General features: G+C 45.1%; 2 protein-coding genes across 2 annotated transcripts in view; both read right to left on the reverse strand.

Annotated features, from left to right (window-relative positions):
- Window positions 1-9,258, reverse strand: part of lrguk (leucine-rich repeats and guanylate kinase domain containing) — a 60,793-nt gene extending 51,535 nt beyond the window's left edge. Inside the window, exons 1-9 of the mRNA XM_045700057.1 lie at window positions 8,952-9,258; window positions 8,585-8,689; window positions 8,292-8,373; window positions 7,980-8,080; window positions 7,566-7,647; window positions 7,319-7,443; window positions 5,635-5,778; window positions 3,509-3,589; window positions 3,286-3,372 (exon numbers count right to left, since the gene is read on the reverse strand). Coding sequence (XP_045556013.1) covers window positions 3,286-3,372; window positions 3,509-3,589; window positions 5,635-5,778; window positions 7,319-7,443; window positions 7,566-7,647; window positions 7,980-8,080; window positions 8,292-8,373; window positions 8,585-8,689; window positions 8,952-8,957 — 813 coding nt within the window. The 5' untranslated portion in view covers window positions 8,958-9,258. The remainder of the gene's footprint in view (window positions 1-3,285; window positions 3,373-3,508; window positions 3,590-5,634; window positions 5,779-7,318; window positions 7,444-7,565; window positions 7,648-7,979; window positions 8,081-8,291; window positions 8,374-8,584; window positions 8,690-8,951) is intronic.
- A 2,221-nt stretch (window positions 9,259-11,479) lies between these two features.
- LOC106609610 (exocyst complex component 4) overlaps window positions 11,480-23,346 on the reverse strand; it is an 816,839-nt gene continuing 804,972 nt past the window's right edge. Inside the window, exon 18 of the mRNA XM_045700059.1 lies at window positions 11,480-11,978. Coding sequence (XP_045556015.1) covers window positions 11,741-11,978 — 238 coding nt within the window. The 3' untranslated portion in view covers window positions 11,480-11,740. The remainder of the gene's footprint in view (window positions 11,979-23,346) is intronic.

Genomic DNA, 23,346 nt, shown 5'->3' on the forward strand with positions numbered 1-23,346 from the left:
ACAATGTTCACAGCAGACACCTGGGGAACACAGAGGAGATGTTCATATGTAACAATGTTCACAGCAGACACCTGGGGGAACACAGAGGAGATGTTCATATGTAACAATGTTCACAGCAGACACCTGGGGAACACAGAGGAGATGCTCATATGTAACAATGTTCACAGCAGACACCTGGGGAACACAGAGGAGATGTTCATATGTAACAATGTTCACAGCAGACACCTGGGGAACACAGAGGAGATGTTCATATGTAACAATGTTCACAGCAGACACCTGGGGAACACAGAGGAGATGTTCATATGTAACAATGTTCACAGCAGACACCTGGGGAACACAGAGGAGATGTTCATATGTAACAATGTTCACAGCAGACACCTGGGGAACACAGAGGAGATGTTCATATGTAACAATGTTCACAGCAGACACCTGGGGAACACAGGGGGAGACGTTCATATGTAACAATGTTCACAGCAGACACCTGGGGAACACAGAGGAGCCGTTCATATGTAACAATGTTCACAGCAGATACCTGGGGAACACAGAGGAGCCGTTCATATGTAACAATGTTCACAGCAGACACCTGGGGAACACAGAGGAGATGTTCATATGTAACAATGTTCACAGCAGACACCTGGAGAACACAGAGGAGATGTTCATATGTAACAATGTTCACAGCAGACACCTGGGGAACACAGAGGAGATGTTCATATGTAACAATGTTCACAGCAGACACCTGGGGAACACAGAGGAGATGTTCATATGTAACAATGTTCACAGCAGACACCTGGGGAACACAGAGGAGATGTTCATATGTAACAATGTTCACAGCAGACACCTGGGGAACACAGAGGAGATGTTCATATGTAACAATGTTCACAGCAGACACCTGGGGAACACAGAGGAGATGTTCATATGTAACAATGTTCACAGCAGACACCTGGAAAACACAGAGGAGCCGTTCATATGTAACAATGTTCACAGCAGACACCTGGAGAACACAGAGGAGACGTTCATATGTTACAATGTTCACAGCAGACACCTGGAAAACACAGAGGAGACGTTCATATTTCACATTACTGATAAATATCTTATTTCAAGTCAGTTTTATCTAGAAGTAATGTATGTACAGTTGAAGTCAGAAGTTTACATACACCTTATCCAAATACATTTAAACTCAGTTTTTCACAATTCCTGACACTTAATCCTAGTAAAAATTCCCTGTCTTAGGTCAGTTAGGATCACCACATTATTTTAAGAATGTGAAATGTCAGAATAATAGTAGAGAGAATGATTTATTTCAGCTTTATTTCTTTCATCACAACCCCAGTCGGTCAGAAGTTTACATACACTCAATTAGTATCTGGTAGCATTGCCTTTACATTGTTTAACTTGGATCAAACGTTTCGGGTAGCCTTCCACAAGCTTTCCACAATAAGTTGGGTGAATTTTGGTCCATTCCACCTGACTGAGCTGGTGTAACTGAGTCAGGTTTGTAGGTCTCCTTGCTCGCACACGCTTTTTCAGTTCTGCCTACACATTTTCTATAGGATTGAGGTCAGGCCTTTGTGACTTTGTTATCCTTAAGCCATTTGCCACAACTTTGGAAGTATGCTCGGGGTCATTATCCATTTGGAAGACCCACTTGCGACCAAGCTTTAACTTCCTGACTGATGTCTTGAGATGTTGCTTCAATATATCCACATAATTTTCCTCCCTCATGATGCCATCTATTTTGTGAAGTGCACCAGTCCCTCCTGCAGCAAAGCACGCACACAACATGATGCTGCCACCCCCATGCTTCACGGTTGGGATGGTGTACTTCAGCTTGGAAGCCTCCCCCTTTTTCCTCCTAACATAACGATGGTCATTATGGCCAAACAGTTCTAGAGGACATTTCTACAAAAAGTAAGATGTTTGTCCCCATGTGCAGTTGCAAACCGTAGTCTGGCTTTTTCTTCATGGCGGTTTTGGAGCAGTGGCTTCTTCCTTGCTGAGCGGCCTTTCAGGTTATGTCGATATAGGACTCGTTTTACTGTGGATATAGATACTTTTGTACCTGTTTCCTCCAGCATCTACACAAGGTCCTTTGCTGTTGTTCTGGGATTGATTTGCACTTTTCGCACCAAAGTACGTTCATCTCTAGGAGGCAAAACGCGTCTCCTTCCTGAGCGGTATGACGGTTGCATGGTCCCATGGTGTTTATACCTGCGTACTATTGTTTGTACAGATGAACATGGTACCTTCAGGCATTTGGAAATTGCTCCCAAGGATGAATCAGACTTGTGGAGGTCTACAATTTTTTTTCTGAGGTCTTGGCTGATTTCTTTTGATTTTCCCATGATGTCAAGCAAAGAGGCACTGAGTTTGAAGGTAGGCCTTGAAATACATCCACAGGTACAGCTCCAATTGACAAAAGCTTCTAAAGCCATGACATCATTTCCTGGAATTTTCCACGCAGTTTAAAGGCACAGTCAACTTAGTGTATGTAAACTTCTGACCCACTGGAATTGTGATACAGTGAATTATAAGTGAAATAATCTGGAAACAATTGTTGGAAAAATTACTTGTGTCATGCACATAAGTAGATGTCCTAACCGACTTGCCAAAATTATATTTTGTTAACAAGAAATTTGTGGAGTGGTTGAAAAATGAGTTTTAATGACTCCAGCCTAAGTGTATGTAAACTTCCGACTTCAAATGTATCATTGACCTATATTATAAAACCTCTACAGATCCTGACAGATGCCCACTGTTTTAAAATGGACATCTAGAAAAACATTACCAAGCTAGCACGAGATGCAGGAGAAATGTTGTCTTTTCCATCTTCACCTAGCAGATTTTGGACCTACTGTAGGCTAGTATCGATTGTGGTCTACTAGCCGGCTGGCCAGCGCCAGTATACTAGCCCGGCTGTCAGTGCCAGTCTACAAGCCCGGCTGTCAGTGCCAGTCTACTAGCCCGGCTGGCCAGCGCAAGTCTACTAGCCGGCTGGCCAGCGCCAGTCTACTAGCCCGGCTGTCAGTGCCATTCTACTAGCCGGCTGGCCAGCGCCAGTCTACTAGCCCGGCTGGCCAGCGCCAGTCTACTAGCCGGCTGGCCAGCACCAGTCTACTAGCCGGCTGGCCAGCGCCAGTATACTAGCCCGGCTGTCAGTGCCAGTCTACTAGCCCGGCTGGCCAGCGCCAGTCTACTAGCCGGCTGGCCAGCGCCAGTCTACTAGCCGGCTGGCCAGCACCAGTCTACTAGCCCGTCACTGACAACCATCTCATACATCCAACCTGCCTTCTCCTCTACTGTCACTTTCTCCTGGTCCAGGCCAGTCAGGTGTTGAAGGAGGAAGATCACTGCCAGTCTATAGTCCAGTTGCTCCTGGGGTTGAAAAGACAGTGAAAGAAGCAGCATTTTCATGGACATGTCTATTGTCAGTACAGAGGAAGCAGACAGCATTAGGGAGCTAACTTGTTAGTTTAGTGATGTGTTGTGGGTGTAGGTGCAGTGCAGCTACCTGGACTGGGTTTCTCTGCAGATTCAGCTCCCGGAGCAGGCACAGGTCATGGATGTGTGTGGCCTCCTTGATTTCACTGATCTGAGAACAATATATCATACACAAAAAGATCAGATGCTTGGATTAAGAATACATCCTTTAAAAACTATCATACACAAAACTACATTTAATACCACAGCCAATCTATCAGTTGATGCAGTGGAATAGCTTTATCACTCAGCTCCTGGTATACAGTCACTAGGTGGTTTAGTGATGATACTGGTCATTGGTACCATGCAGACAGTGGCAGAGACAAGAGCAGGACATTAAGGAATGGACTGTGTCTCACCAGGTTACTCTCCAGGTTGACAAGAGAGCAGGACATTAAGGAATGGACTGTGTCTCACCAGGTTACTCTCCAGGTTGAGAAGAGAGCAGGACATTAAGGAATGGACTGTGTCTCACCAGGTTACTCTCCAGGTTGACAAGAGAGCAGGACATTAAGGAATGGACTGTGTCTCACCAGGTTACTCTCCAGGTTGAGAAGAGAGCAGGACATTAAGGAATGGACTGTGTCTCACCAGGTTACTCTCCAGGTTGACAAGAGAGCAGGACATTAAGGAATGGACTGTGTCTCACCAGGTTACTCTCCAGGTTGAGAAGAGAGCAGGACATTAAGGAATGGACTGTGTCTCACCAGGTTACTCTCCAGGTTGACAAGAGAGCAGGACATTAAGGAATGGACTGTGTCTCACCAGGTTACTCTCCAGGTTGACAAGAGAGCAGGACATTAAGGAATGGACTGTGTCTCACCAGGTTACTCTCCAGGTTGACAAGAGAGCAGGACATTAAGGAATGGACTGTGTCTCACCAGGTTACTCTCCAGGTTGAGAAGAGAGCAGGACATTAAGGAATGGACTGTGTCTCACCAGGTTACTCTCCAGGTTGACAAGAGAGCAGGACATTAAGGAATGGACTGTGTCTCACCAGGTTACTCTCCAGGTTGAGAAGAGAGCAGGACATTAAGGAATGGACTGTGTCTCACCAGGTTACTCTCCAGGTTGACAAGAGAGCAGGACATTAAGGAATGGACTGTGTCTCACCAGGTTACTCTCCAGGTTGAGAAGAGAGCAGGACATTAAGGAATGGACTGTGTCTCACCAGGTTACTCTCCAGGTTGACAAGAGAGCAGGACATTAAGGAATGGACTGTGTCTCACCAGGTTACTCTCCAGGTTGAGAAGAGAGCAGGACATTAAGGAATGGACTGTGTCTCACCAGGTTACTCTCCAGGTTGAGAAGAGAGCAGGACATTAAGGAATGGACTGTGTCTCACCAGGTTACTCTCCAGGTTGACAAGAGAGCAGGACATTAAGGAATGGACTGTGTCTCACCAGGTTACTCTCCAGGTTGACAAGAGAGCAGGACATTAAGGAATGGACTGTGTCTCACCAGGTTACTCTCCAGGTTGACAAGAGAGCAGGACATTAAGGAATGGACTGTGTCTCACCAGGTTACTCTCCAGGTTGACAAGAGAGCAGGACATTAAGGAATGGACTGTGTCTCACCAGGTTACTCTCCAGGTTGAGAAGAGAGCAGGACATTAAGGAATGGACTGTGTCTCACCAGGTTACTCTCCAGGTTGACAAGAGAGCAGGACATTAAGGAATGGACTGTGTCTCACCAGGTTACTCTCCAGGTTGAGAAGAGAGCAGGACATTAAGGAATGGACTGTGTCTCACCAGGTTACTCTCCAGGTTGACAAGAGAGCAGGACATTAAGGAATGGACTGTGTCTCACCAGGTTACTCTCCAGGTTGACAAGAGAGCAGGACATTAAGGAATGGACTGTGTCTCACCAGGTTACTCTCCAGGTTGACAAGAGAGCAGGACATTAAGGAATGGACTGTGTCTCACCAGGTTACTCTCCAGGTTGACAAGAGAGCAGGACATTAAGGAATGGACTGTGTCTCACCAGGTTACTCTCCAGGTTGACAAGAGAGCAGGACATTAAGGAATGGACTGTGTCTCACCAGGTTACTCTCCAGGTTGAGAAGAGAGCAGGACATTAAGGAATGGACTGTGTCTCACCAGGTTACTCTCCAGGTTGAGAAGAGAGCAGGACATTAAGGAATGGACTGTGTCTCACCAGGTTACTCTCCAGGTTGATGGAGCCCAGCAGATGGAGATTCTGCAGGCCTGACAGACTGGTGATCCGGTTCAGAGACAGATCCAGGACCTGCAGGGTTCTCAGAGTCTCCACATTCTCTATCTTCTCAATCTGATTCCCCCTCTGGATAGAGAGGACATGATACATGACAAACACTGGGAATATGAATACCGTGTGGACAAATACACACACACATTTGAATGAACTCATACAAGCTCACACGCATGCACACACAACTCTCCCTCCTCCTACACACACACATACACATGCCCATGTCACACGCGCGCACACACACACACACACACACACACACACACACACACACACACACACACACACACACACACACACACACACACACACACACACACACACACACACACACACACACACACACACACACACCCCACCCTCACTATCAAAGTTAACATTGAGTGTTCCCTTCCCCATCTGTAAGGAGTTTAAAACTTCTCCCTGAGACGTGTGTATGATTGACAGGCCAGCTCCAATGGTCTGGGCTGACAGGGGAGGAGTGACAGGTGAACAGCTGGCCAGACACTGGTGTGGGCATGCCAAAAGCACTACAGACCATCCCTCCTCTCCTCTAGAACCCACCATCCCTCCTGCTCTGTAACTACCCATCCCCACCTTCCCCCTGCGTGGGCTGTCATTCAGGATCCAGCCCCCGCGGTCCCCATGCCTGCCCTCCTCCGCTAGCCTACCTGGCAGAGGGCTGCCGACAGCGGGGGACGGTGACCGCGTGGAGCCCTGGAAGCTCTCGAGGCCAGGGTGTGATGGGCTGAGAGAGGAGGCTGGCTGACAGGTAGCACGCTGTTAGGGAGCGGGGCTGGGCAGGAGAGGGCCGAGAGGGGAGGGGAGATGGAGACAGCGGCTGGGATGCTATGGAGGGGTGAGGGAATAACAGAGGGGGGGTTGAACAGGGTCCAGGCCTGCTCACACCGCCGGCAGCTGGTCCCAGAGGGGAGGGTGGAAGCGGACAGGGGACACGGCTGCATCTTGCTGACGATGAGGAATCACTTTGATAAAGGACACCAGCATCCGTCAGAGAGGGAGAGGCAAGGGTCTGGAGGCCCGCTGGCACAGCCATATGGCGGCTCTCACACTGGAGCCCATGTCTGTGTGTCTTTGAAAAGCTGAAGCTCAATTATGTCTGTGGTTTAAATATGAGACGGGGGGAGAGTTAAAAATACACCACCTGCTGTCATCATGTTTGAAGAGAAAGAAGTGCTCAAATATTGTGTGTAGCATAACTGGCACCATACTGGGGGGATAACCTTTTAGAAAAGCCATGACATAATGGAAGAATGTAGACACCAGGTCGGGACATCAAGGTGAAAACAGAAAACAACTGATTCACAGGAAAACAGTTGTGTCCTGGTCTGTAGGACATATTCAATCAAGCACAAGACCAACCACTAACCACAGTACTGATGTGCTTGGAGAGCTGCGTCTATACAACCGGATGGGCATATTCATTAATGAGCATAACGCATGGTAAAATATTATCTCTAAGAATCAAATGATTCAACAAACACACACGCAATGTAATTATTCATGTAAAGTAACATCTCCATATATAACACACATGAAAAGTGTTAGAAATTGAATAATTCAAGAGGCAGGAGGAGGAGTTAGGACCTACCAGACAGAGGTCTTTGATTGGCAGCTTGTCCAGGCCACTGATACAGGAGATCTTGTTGTGTGCCAGGCTGAGGTGTGTGAGGCTGGCACAATGCAGCAGACCACCGATCTCACTGAAACAGTTGTCTTGTCCGGGCACACGTTAAGAATGGTATACAATGAGGAAGTGGTCTAGATAAGAACTTGACGTGTGTGTGTGTGTGTGTGTGTGTGTGTGTGTGTGTGTGTAAATACTTTTTAAAGGATACAGTCCAGATTCAGTTTACTCAAAGACGAATAGGCAGACAAATGTGTCATCACTGACATCTGGTTATGGGAAAAGTTAACCTCCTGCAGAATACAACAAACATGAATAATGAATCAAGTGGACCAATCTTTAAATGCTTTTTGCAATGAAGAAATATGAAAATAAACAACCAAATGCATGTATAGTATGATCAATTCTACTAGTACTGTATAACTCACTGATAAACAATAAGAAGAAGTCAACCCTGGTAAGTTCCTTGTCATTCCAGGGTAGGTAATACTTAGTAAGCATATGGTATGACACTACAGTATAAATGGTCTATGATGATTGGAACCCATCTTCTGGGACTATAGGCTTCAAGAAACCCCAAGCCACAAATCAACCGTTGTCTTATCCTGTCTGCTGAAGGTCCCACCTTGAGGTTCTTGGGCGGCTGGAATCCAAAGAAGTCGGTGAGTTGGTTGTGGGAGGCATCCAGGATGATGAGATACGGCATGTGGCTTACACAGGATAAATCTACCAGTCAACAAACATTAGGAGACGGGTGAGCAGAGTGGGAGAGATGGCAACACCTGACGCACAACTGTTATTATACAGACCAGAAGAAGTTACAAGGGCACCGATGAGAAATGAACCATTGCTTAATTAATTAGGCTAACCAAGCTACATTTTCTATATCACTAATTAGAATCATAACAGTGCATTTGTTAATATGAGACACACACACCTTTTATTTTGTTGTAAGGAAGTTCTAGCTTTTGAAGGTGGACATAATTGCATAGGATGGAAACATTATTCAGATTTCGACCCTGGATGGAGACATATTCCGAAATTGAATTCCACATGACATAGAAAACAAAACAAGGAAAGAAATACAACACAAATGGAAAGTAAACAGCTTTGTTAGATACTCTTCTGCGTATAGTCTGATGGTAAACAGTTACTCTTGTAAAGCATATTATCAGCGATTTATGGGGTTACACTATCAACCTGAAGTGTGTGTGTTGTGTGTGTTCTTACAGGCACAGAGAGGAACTGGTAGACCTGCTCTAGTCCAGTGGCAGAGTGTCCCAGGTTGGATAAACAGCTGGATACTTCCTCTTCAGTCAACACACCATCGTTCTTCTGTATGAGACATAGCTACATGACATTTTTTTGCAGTACACAATAGAACAAGTCATGCATTGACAATGCATTGTTTTTATGCACCAAACTTCTGTTGTTATTATGAAACTGAGTGGCAAGAGAGAGAAAGAGAGAAGTTGCTTGCATCCTCAAAGTAATTAACAGAAACTGCGTGTGTTATTCTCCAAGCCTCATGGCCCATCTGACTAAAGCAGCTAGCATCTTTCTTAATTTAGCTGTTATCCCTAGCTTCCTCCCTTACCTCCATTGTCTTCTCCTCCTTCTCCTCCTCGGAGGTTGAAAACGTGTCTGCACACGGCTGATGAACCGCAGCAGGAAATGGTTGCGCATCAGTGGTCTCCTGTGTCACTGACTCATGAGGATAGCAAGTGGGTGACACAGAGGAATACTGGGGCGTTGTTTGCTTCCCGATATTTTGGAAAGTGTAAAATGTTGATGTATAAGATATTTTGGATTAAATTGTTCTGCACGAGAATACGTTGGGGATATTTTTACTTACTAATTAGCCTAGGTAGGTGGCTATTTTGAAAGTTGGCTCAGCTGGAGCGGATAGCGTTCTCTCTGTTGCTTAGTAACGATGACGAAGTGTCAGTAGGTGAATTGAACTGTGGGATATGGCGTTTTTGATTCATTGACTTTCCAACAGTTCATAAACAGCTTTCAAACCATGGTTCCCAGGTTCTACCGTCTGGAAAAAGTAATATATTCATGCATTTTCATTTTAGTGTGCTGAGACAAATATTATCCATTCCATCATATAATAACTTTACACTAATCACCATGTTGAAACCTCAATCATGCTCACCTAAATGCAGAAAAAAGCTTGACATACTAGAGTTCAAGTAGTGTGCTTTGTGCATCAGACATCTTTCAACTGGTCTTGATCATTCTATAAAAAAGCCTTCTTCTGGCATCCCATCAGATCTGGCAGCTGAGCTCAATTCCTGACAGTGTATATTTTGGATACGTCTATCTAAAATGACATCATCGGACAAAGTCAGTTTGTGTCAATGTGAAAAGATGATGAATTATACGGTGCAACAGCGCATAGACAGACCATGTTGTTTGGGTAGTGTTTCCTTCTGTATGGCATTCATCAATTCCTCTTCATCAATGGAAGAAACTAGTCCCTTGACTACACAAGGTAGGAAACTGGCACTTTTCATTGTACAAAAACACACAAACTGCTTATATACACAGGGGAATTTTGACGTTTTATTTCAGCAAGATCAGTGTACACATTGGCAAATCATCTTTCTTTAATTCAGTGTAGAAGGATTGATATTCAAGGCTTTGGTCTGAAAGGGACTTTTAACAGACAATGGAGAAAGGATCAAATAAATCCTTAAATCACACCGTGACTCATTAGCCTACATTATCATCAGATGTAGGTGAAAAAACGAACACACAGTAGATGTGCAAAAGGTCATGCCTTAGTAAACAAACAAATAAAGAAATGCATTTAAAAAACAGAAGTGAAATATATTTGTAGATCTTGATGTTTACAATAAGTTGGCCCCATTACTTAAAATGTGTGTATAGGGGTCAGATATACCAGGTCATTTAAATCCAGATGGAGTGTTCCCTTGTTCACAGAATCAGCAGAAACAACCTCCTCACTTGTGCAGAGTACTGCAAGCCATAGAGACCTCCATAGTGTGTGTGTAATATAGTATGTGTTTATTGTGTGTGTGTACGTGTGTGTGTGTGTGTCTTGAGTGTGCTGAGTAAAACTGTTCCTATGGCACTAGGCAATCCCTCCGGCAACCACAAGGCTCATATTGATCCCAGCCTACATGTCATTATGATGGATGGTTCCGCTGGGTTCTGGTGAGCAGCACTGCCACAACTCTCCCCTGTTCTCTTTCCTCCCTCCCCTGCTCTTGTTAAGTACTTTTCCTCTGAGTTAATTAACTAAATATACTGAGGGGATGGAGGGGAAGGAATGATTTGTAACTCCTTGCAAGTGTATTCACTTTAGAATAGTTTTAGCAGAAGTTTTAGCAGTTCTAGTGGTAGGAAGGGGAGTAGTGATTTGCAATTACATCCCTATTAAGTTCAAGACCTTGAGTGTTGGACTATATACACACTCCAATTGTACTGGATACATTGGCCCCCCCATCCCCTAGCACACATGCACACCTCAACGCTGCAGCACAGTTAATGCATTTTTTCAGGACAGTGGCAAATACTATAATCAGAATCGGCTATAGTTACATTATATCCAATCTACATTATTCTAAAAGTGAGAGAAAAATTGAGTGAACCACAGCTGAGGTGGGGAACCAATTCCTTTCTTTGTCCTTGGGGAAGAAGAATGGCCACAAAATGGCCACAAGCAGGAGGAGAGAAGTGATAATCTAGACAGTCTAATCTGGCATCTGGTATTGCAGACACAGTCAGCAGGCCCACGAGGGAGAGCTGGAGGTAGTGCTGTAATTGAGAGCAGCAGTTAGATGTAATAAGACAATGAGATGAGAAAGGCCCCAAAGCCAGACTCATAAAATTCCCCCATTCTCCACAGGTGAGACTAGGGCTGACCACATATGGGATGATTGAAGGGAGCCATTTTTTAAGTTGGAGTGTGTGTGTGTGTGTGTGTGTGTGTGTGTGTGTGTGTGTGTGTGTGTGTGTGTGTGTTGTGATTTCTTGAGGAACTGGCTGCATTCTTGCCAGTGAATAAGCAGATGAGTTACAACAACAGATGCATATTGGTAACTAAGTTCAAACCTTAAATCAGTAACTACTCAATGTACAGCCTACCAGCATTATCTCAACCCCCAAAACATAGTACATGGTTATTACGGTCTGCCATAGGATCTAATGAAGACTCAGGACTTTAACAAACCCAGTGTATCACCAGTCCCTGTGGAGGTGCTGACCAGTCCCTCAGATGGTTAGCTGACACTGCTAGGTCAGCTCTAAAATACTAGCTTTAATCTAAACCCTTTTCCAGACAGGAGGTTGAGAAACACTGGACACTAATGCAAACAGACCATTGCCAACAACAGCCTCCCAATGTCCCCCCTCTCAAACAGTAGTGATCTTCTTGTCCTTGGTGGCCTGCTTGAAGGCTGCCTGCTCGCAGATGATCTCCTTGAGGCGCTGCAGCCGGACGTTCTGCGTGCTCAGGTCTCCCACGCCCGTCTGGCTCCTCTGCAGCAGGCTGAGGGCGTGGATGTACTCCAGCTCTGTGTAGCGAACGCCCTGGTCCACCACCAGGTTGAGCAGCTCATCTGCAGCGTTGTACAGCATCTCATAGTACTGCCTAAACAGGGGAGGAGATGACTTCATTGTTCAATGCCCATGAGAATGTTCTGTGTTATCCCAATCCCTCTGAAAGACAGAGGTCAGAGAGGTCAGACCAAAGGGGAGGGGGTGGAGAGGGAAGGAATCAACACTATGATGTTATTGATCTGGTACTACTGTACCATACTGCCTCACATAACACTATGATGTTATTGATCTGGTACTACTGTACCATACTGCCTCATATAACACTATGATGTTGTTGATCTGGTACTACTGTACCATACTGCCTCACATAACACTATGATGTTATTGATCTGATACTACTGTACCATACTGCCTCACATAACACTATGATGTTATTGATCTGGTACTACTGTACCATACTGCCTCACATAACACTATGATGTTATTGATCTGGTACTACTGTACCATACTGCCTCACATAACCCTATGATGTTATTGATCTGGTACTACTGTACCATACTGCCTCACATAACACTATGATGTTATTGATCTGGTACTACTGTACCATACTGCCTCACATAACACTATGATGTTATTGATCTGGTACTACTGTACCATACTGCCTCACATAACACTATGATGTTATTGATCTGGTACTACTGTACCATACTGCCTCACATAACACTATGATGTTATTGATCTGGTACTACTGTACCATACTGCCTCACATAACACTATGATGTTATTGATCTGGTACTACTGTACCATACTGCCTCACATAACACTATGATGTTATTGATCTGGTACTACTGTACCATACTGCCTCACATAACACTATGATGTTATTGATCTGGTACTACTGTACCATACTGCCTCACATAACACTATGATGTTATTGATCTGGTACTACTGTACCATACTGCCTCACATAACACTATGATGTTATTGATCTGGTACTACTGTACCATACTGCCTCACATAACACTATGATGTTATTGATCTGGTACTACTGTACCATACTGCCTCACATAACACTATGATGTTATTGATCTGGTACTACTGTACCATACTGCCTCACATAACACTATGATGTTATTGATCTGGTACTACTGTACCATACTGCCTCACATAACACTATGATGTTATTGATCTGGTACTACTGTACCATACTGCCTCACATAACACTATGATGTTATTGATCTGGTACTACTGTACCATACTGCCTCACATAACCCTATGATGTTATTGATCTGGTACTACTGTACCATACTGCCTCACATAACACTATGATGTTATTGATCTGGTACTACTGTACCATACTGCCTCACATAACACTATGATGTTATTGATCTGGTACTACTGTACCATACTGCCTCACATAACACTATGATGTTATTGATCTGGTACTACTGTACCATACTGCCTCACATAACACTATGATGTTATTGATCTGGTACTACTGTACCATACTGCCTCACATAACACTATGATGTTGTTGATCTGGTACTACTGTACCATACTGCCTCACATAACACTATGATGTTATTGATCTGGTACTACTGTACCATACTGCCTCACATAACACTATGATGTTATTGATCTGGTACTACTGTACCATACTGCCTCACATAACACTATGATGTTATTGATCTGGTACTACTGTACCATACTGCCTCACATAACACTATGATGTTATTGATCTGGTACTACTGTACCATACTTATTTCCCTCATTAAAATGCTAATCAATTTATAACATTTTTGACATGCGTTTTTCTGGATTTCTGTTGTTGTTATTCTGTCTCTCACTGTTCAAATAAACCTACCATTAAAATGATAGACTGATCATTTCTTTGTCAGTGGGCAAACGTACAAAATCAGCAGGGGATCAAATACTTTTTTCCCTTTTTTCCCAATTTTATATTGAAGGTGGTTTAATCCATATGTATATTGAAGGTGGTTTAATCCAATTTTATATTGAAGGTGGTTTAATCCAATTTTATATTGAAGGTGGTTTAATCCAATTTTATATTGAAGGTGGTTTAATCCAATTTTATATTGATGGTGGTTTAATCCATATGTATATTGATGGTGGTTTAATCCATATGTATATTGATGGTGGTTTAATCCATATGTATATTGATGGTGGTTTAATCCATATGTATATTGATGGTGGTTTAATCCATAATGATAGGGAAAACACAGAGTTTACAGTAGCATCGGTAGCCTGTCCTACAAAGCAGACAGATTAAACATATATGTAAATACGAATGCACACACACAGCTATGGAAGATATATGAACGCATTAGGGAGTACCATAGAGCAGGGCTGACTATGTCTCTGCTCTGGGGCTAAACAGGCCAATACCTCAGAGACGGTGTGGGCAGCAGCAGCACAGACACAAAGACAGACAGACAGAGAGATAGCATCGCTATACGCCACTGGCTAGTAGAGAAATCCCATTCACTTAGATTACACTCCCACAATGGTGTTTTGGATGGGTATGCGAGGTGCCCACAAAAGGACACACACACACACACACACACACACACACACACACACACACACCACTCAACCTGGGGGCATCGGGAAGCTCAATCTCTTCACCCATCTCCTCCTTTAACTCAGCTCTTTGTGCCCAGAGAAAGAGAGTGATTTAAAGTGGTGTCCATCAAAGCAGCAGGGAGAGGAAGGCTAAGCTGAGGGAAAGTCTTCCATTGTGTCCAGGAGAAGAAATCCCAAGGAAGTCACAAGCACAAATCTCGTGTGTGTGTGTACCTGAATAAGAATAGCTATTATCTTGCTGTATTCTTTCTAAGCCTCTCCCATTACTAAACCTAATGGTTATTTTCCTATGTAGGAATTACTGAACAATTCTGCAGCCTTTTGTGTCAAGCTAGTTCTGCTGTTGTAATATTGCAAGTAGAACAGAGAGAGAAAGAGAGAGAGGAAGATAACAAATATGGAGAGAGAGATTAGGTCCAGTAAGAACAGACTTTCACAGCTGTGTGTGGGGATTCATTTATTTAATATTTCTCTCTTTCTCTGACAAGTAATGCCCTTGGTTTGTGAACTATTTGCATACTCGCTCTCTTCTCCTCCCTCCCCCTGTTAGTTTTTCAATGCTCACCCTCAATGAGCTCGTCAATATTGATGAGGGGTCATACCGGTTCCTTTGCTCGCCACAGGCAGAGACACGGAGAAACCCCTGATGGGCAGCAGTGTTCTTATCACATTCTCAAATATGCACCGCATGTCTCTACTGTATATCTGTGTGTGTGTCCACTGTGTGTGTGTGTCCACTGTGTGTGTGTGTCCACTGTGTGTGAGTGTGTCCACTGTGTGTGTGTGTGTGTGTCTACTGTGTGTGTGTGTCCACTGTGTGTGTGTGTGTCTACTGTGGCTGTGTGTGTCTACTGTGTGTGTGTGTGTGTGTCTACTGTGTGTGTGTGTGTGTTATTCACATCCAAAACACCACTTCCATTCCCCAGATACTGCATGCGATTAGCTGCACACAGGAGGACATAGTCCACATTGTTATGTGAACAGAAAATACATGTTTGTTTTTAGAAGGGAAAGCTTTGAAGAGAACAATTAACAACCCACACACACACCGTTCTCAAAGGGATGTAGAAAAGCAGGGGATGAATAAAACAGATGTGGGGAAAAAGAGTGATAATTGACAACTTCACTTTGTATAAATGTTGGTATATTTGTGTGTTCACATCTGGGCGTTCCAGTTTGCGTCGTTTGTAAACCAGTTTATAAGGCTATAGTGTATAATGTTCTCTAAGGCCCTATCTTTGGTTGCCTCCCTGTGTACTGAATATGAAAGTGGAATATACTGTGTGACTGAGCAAACTGACTGATCTACAAGTGATAATGAGGAGTTATTTAGCATGCAAGGTGATTTGTAGATCAGTCAGTCAGCAGTTGCCGACTGCAATGCAGTCAATCTGGAACATTACCACAGTTTCAGGTATACCGTGTTTCTGTCTATTATCGGGCACTTGGCACTACATTTCAAGCCTTTGGATCTCCAAACTGATTGGCAATGTCTGGATCTCCATGTTGCCCCACAATACTGTCCTCTCTTTGGCCTGTTCTACTGGCCATCGTCCCTCTGTCATCATGTTGACTGGACACCTGGCTATCTGGACCCTGTCCAGCTGTTGTACCAGGGGGAAGTTTGGACGTGCTGGGTGGGGTGTGTGTGTGTGAGAGAGAGATTGTTTGTTGGTGTGTGTATACAACTCATCGCCCCCCAGATGCCAAAAACTCCTCCAACCAACCACTTCATTACCCAGGTGCTTGGAAAGTAATTTGCCCAACAGCGGCTGTTAATCAGATGAAATTCTCTGTGCTCTTACACCTTCGCCCCCCACCAGCCTTTATTCACACAGGGGGAGATAATGAAGGATTTCACTCACTCACTCAGTCAAACACACTCCAGAACCCACCGTCACTGTCGCCCGCATTTCCCCACTTGCCAACCACCCACCCACCCTCCCTCCCTCCCTCCCAACCCACCCTACCACCTGCAAGAGCGCTCACTCACTCGCTAACTCTGTGTGTGTGCCATTACATTTTAATTAGCCCACATCTCCTTCGTGCGCAGCCCCCCGTATACAAAGAGTATTAAGCAAATTTATGGTGCATGTGGCAGAGGATGGGGCCAAGATCTACGTATGTCACTGGTGAGAGAGAAAGATACAGAGGAAGAGAAGGGAGAAAGCGGGAGAGAGGAGAGAAAACACAAGAATCAGCACAATTCATTTCCTCTCATTTCCAGCGTGTACAATATTAAAGCCATTTAAGGTTTCCTCTGTCAGCGTGTTTAGAACAACACATTAGTTAGCGAGGGATAGGGTGGAGGACAGGACGGAGGGAGGGAGGAGATTCTCTCAGGATGATTCTCTCCATCAAGCGGAACGCATGCTTGTCGCCGCTTAACGAATGCCAGGGCTCCTGACGCAAATGAGAGCTCCGTCAAGTTTTCCCACTCCTCTCGCTCCCTCTCTCCTCTTGTGACTAGAGAAGCTCTATGCAGAGACACTGCAGCTTCATCAGCAATAACCAGTGTAGTCATTATGAGAGAGAGAGAGAGAGAGAGAGAGAGAGAGACACAGAGAGACAGACAGAAAGACTCATGTTCAAAGAAAGTGGATAGTTAGCTCAAAGACGACAAGTCATTTTCCACTTTGTAAACAGGTAGCACAAGTTAACACCACATTAGGTAAAGATGGGAAAGTCACTAACTCTAAACTTAGCCCAGAGAAAGCAGCTACTGCAGTGCAACGAAGGACAGATAAGTAATAACATCAACTCTACAAATAGAGGAACCAGACGGAACGAACACCGCTTCGCCCCTGCTATTGACAGACAGGTAAGGAGGGAGAGAAAGACTGAGATACAAGCGCTAAACACAAATAGTTTATCATAGCCGTCAGCAGTAGTTAATAAAGCTGGGGTGAGTCGACTCTGCCCCAGCCCTGTCACCTTGACAACACGGTTAAACTGACTTTTACCACATGCTCCCTCTGCTGAGCTGTTTACCAGACACCTCCGCGTTTCCACTCAACCCCGTGACACCTGCACCGTCCATGTCTGTCAGACAATAACGGGCTAGCTCTGAAGGCTAATGATTCACTTGCTTATCATGGAAGCTGTGTTAGCATGTAATGCTAGGAGGATAACAGGACAGGCTAGAGACAGGGGTCACAGGGTATCTCACTGGGGGTGTGATTGGATGTCAGAGAGAGGGTAGACCAACTGTCACTCTTATGATTGGATGTTACACACACAGTTTTCTAGACATAACCCCCCCAAACAAAGACTTTTTTCACACAATACACACCCCTCCCCAGTAGTCCATCTAGAAGACAATATACTAACTAACCCTGTCCCTCCCTCCCTCCCTCCCTCCCTCCCTCCCTCCCTCCCTCCCTCCCTCCCTCCCTCCCTCCCTCCCTCTCACCCTCCCTCCCTCCCTCTCAAAGGTAAGACAATGAACATACCAACCCTGTCCTTCTGTAATGCTCTCTCTCCCCCTCCCTCTCGTAAAAGTGCTTGTTTCAACAGAATGGTAATTCCCTGTAAGTCAACCTGTGTGTGCTGAATGGCTAAACAGCCGCAGTGTGGACGGACGGACGGACGGACGGACAGACGGACAGACAGGGTAGATGTCTGGAAAAAATATTGTGACAACACTTCTACAACGTTAAGGCAATGTTAGAGTGCAGTTGTTGGGCAGATTCCCGGCGGGCGTCTGGTGGACTGACAGTATATCTGGGAGACAGCTGGAGAGGAGGTCTCCAAGTTCACATCATCCATTTATTTCACATCTTTGATCCATCCTCTCTCTCTCTCCATCCCCCTCTCTCTTTATCTCAATCCATCCCTCTCCCTCCCTATCTATCTCTCCTGCAGTGGCAGAGAACCAAAAACAGCAGCAGAGTGAGAGAGAAATAGAGGAGTGATGGGGAAGAGAGAGAGAAATAGAGACAGACGAAAAGAGAGAGATGGAGGGGAGAGAGAAAGGCAACCACAAACGTGAGGTTTATCAGAGGTTCCGGTGAAACATCCAAGTCTATGGGATGGGACCTGTTTTTTTGTTTTTGTGTGTGTGTGTGTGTTTTTGTGTGTGTGTGTTTTTGTGTGTGTGTGTGTGTGTGGTGACTAGGGGTCTATCACTCCCAGGGAGTTTTGGCTTCAGACCAGCACATGGGTCAAGGTCACTATCACAGACACGCCTCACACACGCCTCTCTCTCACACACACACACACACACACACACACACACACACACACACACACACACACACACACACACACACACACACACACACACACACACACCTCACATCACACACACAGACACGCCTCACATCACACACACACAGAGACACGCCTCACATCACACACACAGACACAGACACACACGCCTCACATCACACACACAGACACGCCTCACATCACACACACACACACAGACACGCCTCACATCACACACACAGACACGCCTCACATCACACACACAGACACACACACACACGCCTCACATCACACACGCCTCACATCACACACACACACACAGACACGCCTCACATCACATCACACACACACACACGCCTCACATCACACACACCACGCCTCACATCACACACACACACACACCGCCTCACATCACACACACGCCTCACATCACACACACACACACACGCCTCACATCACACACACGCCTCACATCACACACACACACACGCCTCACATCGCACACACACACAGACACGCCTCACATCGCACACACACACAGACACGCCTCACATCGCACACACACACACACGCCTCACATCACACACACACACGCCTCACATCACACACACACACGCACACACGCCTCACATCACACACAGACACGCCTCACATCACACACAGACACGCCTCACATCACACACACACACAGACACGCCTCACATCACACACAGACACGCCTCACATCACACACACAGACATCCATAACAAGCACTGAAAGAATAATGAAACGTTTACAACAAAAATGAAAATTAATGAATTCAACCTGATACCTACAAGATTACATTTGAACAAACATAGTCACACAAAGTCCAACACACCAGAATTAAAATGTGACATTTCAGCAGTATTTTAGGGCCTGTGCAGTGCCTTGATTACAGATATGCAGTAGCTACTGTAGCTTTGACCACTGGGTGCCACTGTTTCCATACCCTTCCATTTCACACATAACTCTCTCTCTCTGTGTGTGTGTGTGTGTGTGTGTGTGTGTGTGTGTGTGTGTGTGTGTGTGTGTGTGTGTGTGTGTATATGTGTGTATGTGTGTGTGTGTGTGTGTGTGTGTGTGTGTGTGTGTGTGTGTGTGTGTGTGTGTGTGTGTGTGTGTGTGTGTGTATATGTGTGTGTGTGTGTGTGTGTGTGTGTATATGTGTGTATATGTGTGTATATGTGTGTGTGTATATGTGTGTGTGTGTGTGTGTGTGTGTGTGTGTGTGTGTGTGTGTGTGTGTGTGTGTGTGTGTGTGTGTGTGTGTGTGTGTGTGTGTGTGTGTGTGTATATGTGTGTGTGTGTGTGTGTGTGTGTGTATGTATATATGTGTATGTGTTTCCTTGTTCCTTGGGTAGAGCCAGCTACAGTGCTGCTGGTGTGTGTGTGTGTATATGTGTGTGTGTTTCCTTGGGTAGAGCCAGCTACAGTGCTGCTGGTCATTGGGCTTCTCAGTTGTAACTGGGATCGATGGTTATTACTGTCCTTTCCAGGGTCAACCACAGGAGCCACTCACAGCACCGCAGCGTTCTCCTCTATTCCTCCTCTTCTATCGTTCTTCAATCAATTACTTTGACTATTCCTTCCTTCTCTCATTCTCCTGGCCTGTTCTTCCCTTTATTCAGTCGTTCTTCTGAGACTGGGCTGAAGGAAGGGTGAACATCTCTCGTGTTCTCTCATTCTCCCTCTTTCGTTCCCTTCTTTCTGGCCTTTTGAAAGAGGTTTTCCTCACCCTCCTGTGTGTATGTGTGTTTGTTCAGAGCTGGGGGATGGTCAATCAGAAAAGCCATGAATGTGTAAACAACGAGAGAGAGAGAGAGATGTAATGAGAGGGAGAGAGGGAGAGAGAGAGACGGCGAGAGAGAGAGGCAGAGAGAGAATACATGAGAGAAAGAGAGAGAGAGATGTAATGAGAGGGAGAGACGGAGAGAGAGAGAGACAGAGAGAGAGAGAGAGAGAGACAGAGAGAGAGAGAGACAGAGAGAGAGAGAGAGAGACAAAGCGAGAGACAAAGCGAGAGAGAGAGAGAGAGAGAGAGAGAGAGAGAGAGAGAGAGAGAGAGAGATGTAATGAGAGGGAGAGATGGAGAGAGAGAGAGACAGAGAGAGAGAGAGACAAAGAGAGAGAGAGACAAAGAGAGAGAGGCCATCACTGCTATTCCCCCATAATGTGGAGGTGAAAGGGAGTAGAAATAACAGACTAACCAAGGCTCCTCCCTCTATACCACTATCCTGCCATCAGACAACAGCACCACTATGGAGCTAGGCAAGACCCTAACGAGACAAAGTCTGTCACAGTTATCGCCGGGGTCTTCTACGTTTCCAAAACTCTGTCTTGGGGCCTCCCATGGGTGCACGGTTCAGTTTTTTCCCTAGCGCTACACAGCTGACTCAAATAACCAAAGCTGGATGATGAGTTGGTTATTTGATTCAGCTGTGTAGCGCTGAGGAAAAAACCAAAACATGCAGCGAGGTGGGGCCCCAGGACAGAGTTTGGGAAACCCCGTTGTACACACATTCACAGACAAGACAGCATCCGACTAACATACATTGTATCGAAGGACATCGCATGGAGATTGGCAAAGCTAGTGAAAATCTAACGTCATCAGATTGGGTTTTGGGGGGGTTGAGGTAGCCTAGACTTTGATTAGGTGTCTTAAGCCTTTTGGTTTACAGTCCAACGAGTCCATAAAATGACCTTGTATTGTTTTATGTTTGGTCAAAATATATTGAAGTCTCCAGAAAAACACCTGAAAGGACATGTCAAGGTCCCTTATAATGACTCTGGTAGAAGAGCACCAAGCATCGCAGGGGTGAAGGGGTAAATAAAAAGCTGGGTTAACAGTGTTCAATAAATTAGCTGACAACGCTAATTTACCGTATTGGTACATAAACGCTATACACCACATCAAAAAGGTGTGTAAACGGTGTTCATCATACACTATATTCCTGTTCATATGTCAAAATACCAGTCGTATGTCAGTGGTGTTGGAGGACGCTGGTGTACATTTGGTGAGCGGTTTATTGACCTAAAGTGCATTCAGAAAGTATTTACACATTTTGTTAAGTTACAGCCTTATTCTAAAATGTATTAAATTACTTTTTTCCCTCATCAATCTACACACAATACCCCATAATGACAAAGCGAGTACAGGTTATGAGACATTTTGTCAACAACAAAAAAAGAAGGAAAAAAAAGAAAATATTGACATAATTATTCAGACCCTTTGTTATGAGACTCAAAATTGAGCTCACGTGATCCTGTTTCCATTGATCATCCTTGAGATGGTTCTACAACTTGATTGGAGTCCACCTTTGGTAAATACAATTGATTGGACATGATTTGCAAAGACACACACCTGTCTATATAAGGTCCCACAGTTGACAGTGCATGTCAGAGCAAAAACCAAGCCATGAGGTCAAAGGAATTGTCCGTAGAGCTCCGAGACAGGATTGTGTCGAGGCACAGATCTGGGGAAGGGTACCAAAAACTTTCTGCAGCATTGAAGGTCGCCAAGAACACAGTGGTCTCCATCATTCTTAAATGGAAGAAGTTTGAAACCACCAAAACTCCTCCAAGAGCTGGCTGCCCGGCCAAACTGAGCAATGGGGCGAAAGGCCTTGGTCAGGGAGGTGACCAAGAACCCGATGGTCTCTCTGACAGAGCTCCAGAGTTCCTCTGTGGAGATGGAAGAATCTTCCAGAAGGAGAACCATCTCTGCAGCACTCCACCAATCAGACCTTTATGGTAGAGTGGCCAGACGGAAGCCACTCCTCAGTAAAAGGCACATGACAGCCCGCTTGGAGTTTGCCAAAAGGAACCTAAAGGATCTCTCAGACCATGAGAAACAAGATTCTCTGGTCTGATGAAACGAAGATTGAACTCTTTGGCCTGAATGCCAAGTGTCACGTCTGGAGGAAACATGGCACCATCCCTACAGTGAAGCATGGTGGTGGCAGCATCATGCTGTGGGGATGTTTTTCAGCGGCATGGACTGGGAGAGTAGTCAGGATCGAGGGAAAGATGAACGAAGCAAAGTACAAGAGATCCTTGATGAAAACCTGACAGAGCTTGAGAGGATCTTCAGAGAAGAATGGGAGAAACTCCCCAAATACAGGTGTGCCAAGTTTGTAGCGTCATACCCAAGAATAATTGCTGCCAAAGGTGCTTTAACAAAGTTCTGAGTAAAGGGTCAGAATACTTATGTAAATGAGATATTTCATTTTCTACAGTATTGTGAGTAGATTGATGAGGATACATTAAAAAAAAAAATCGATTTGAGAATAAGGTCGCAACGTAAAATAATGTTGATAAAGTCAAGTGGTCTGAATACTTTCTGAATGCACTGTACCCCCTCCCATCTGGTCCTCTCACTCCCTCCTGGGGTGTAGATTGGTGCAGTTCTGTATGCTGGTTGAACATGCAGAACAGAGGGCGAGAAAGGGAGCGAGAAAGAAGGACTGCAGAAGAGGGATACAGCGAGAGAGAGGGACAGAGGGCAGGAAGACAGTGATTACACATTGATCCGTCCAAATAAAGCTGTCCTGTGTCCTTCTGAGACACAGCCTCCCAATGACTAACTTAGATTATCTCTCTCCCTCTCTCGCCCGCCCGCTCTGTC

This window comes from Salmo salar, chromosome ssa17 (genome assembly GCF_905237065.1).
Source record: "Salmo salar chromosome ssa17, Ssal_v3.1, whole genome shotgun sequence".
Lineage (NCBI taxonomy): Eukaryota > Metazoa > Chordata > Actinopteri > Salmoniformes > Salmonidae > Salmo > Salmo salar.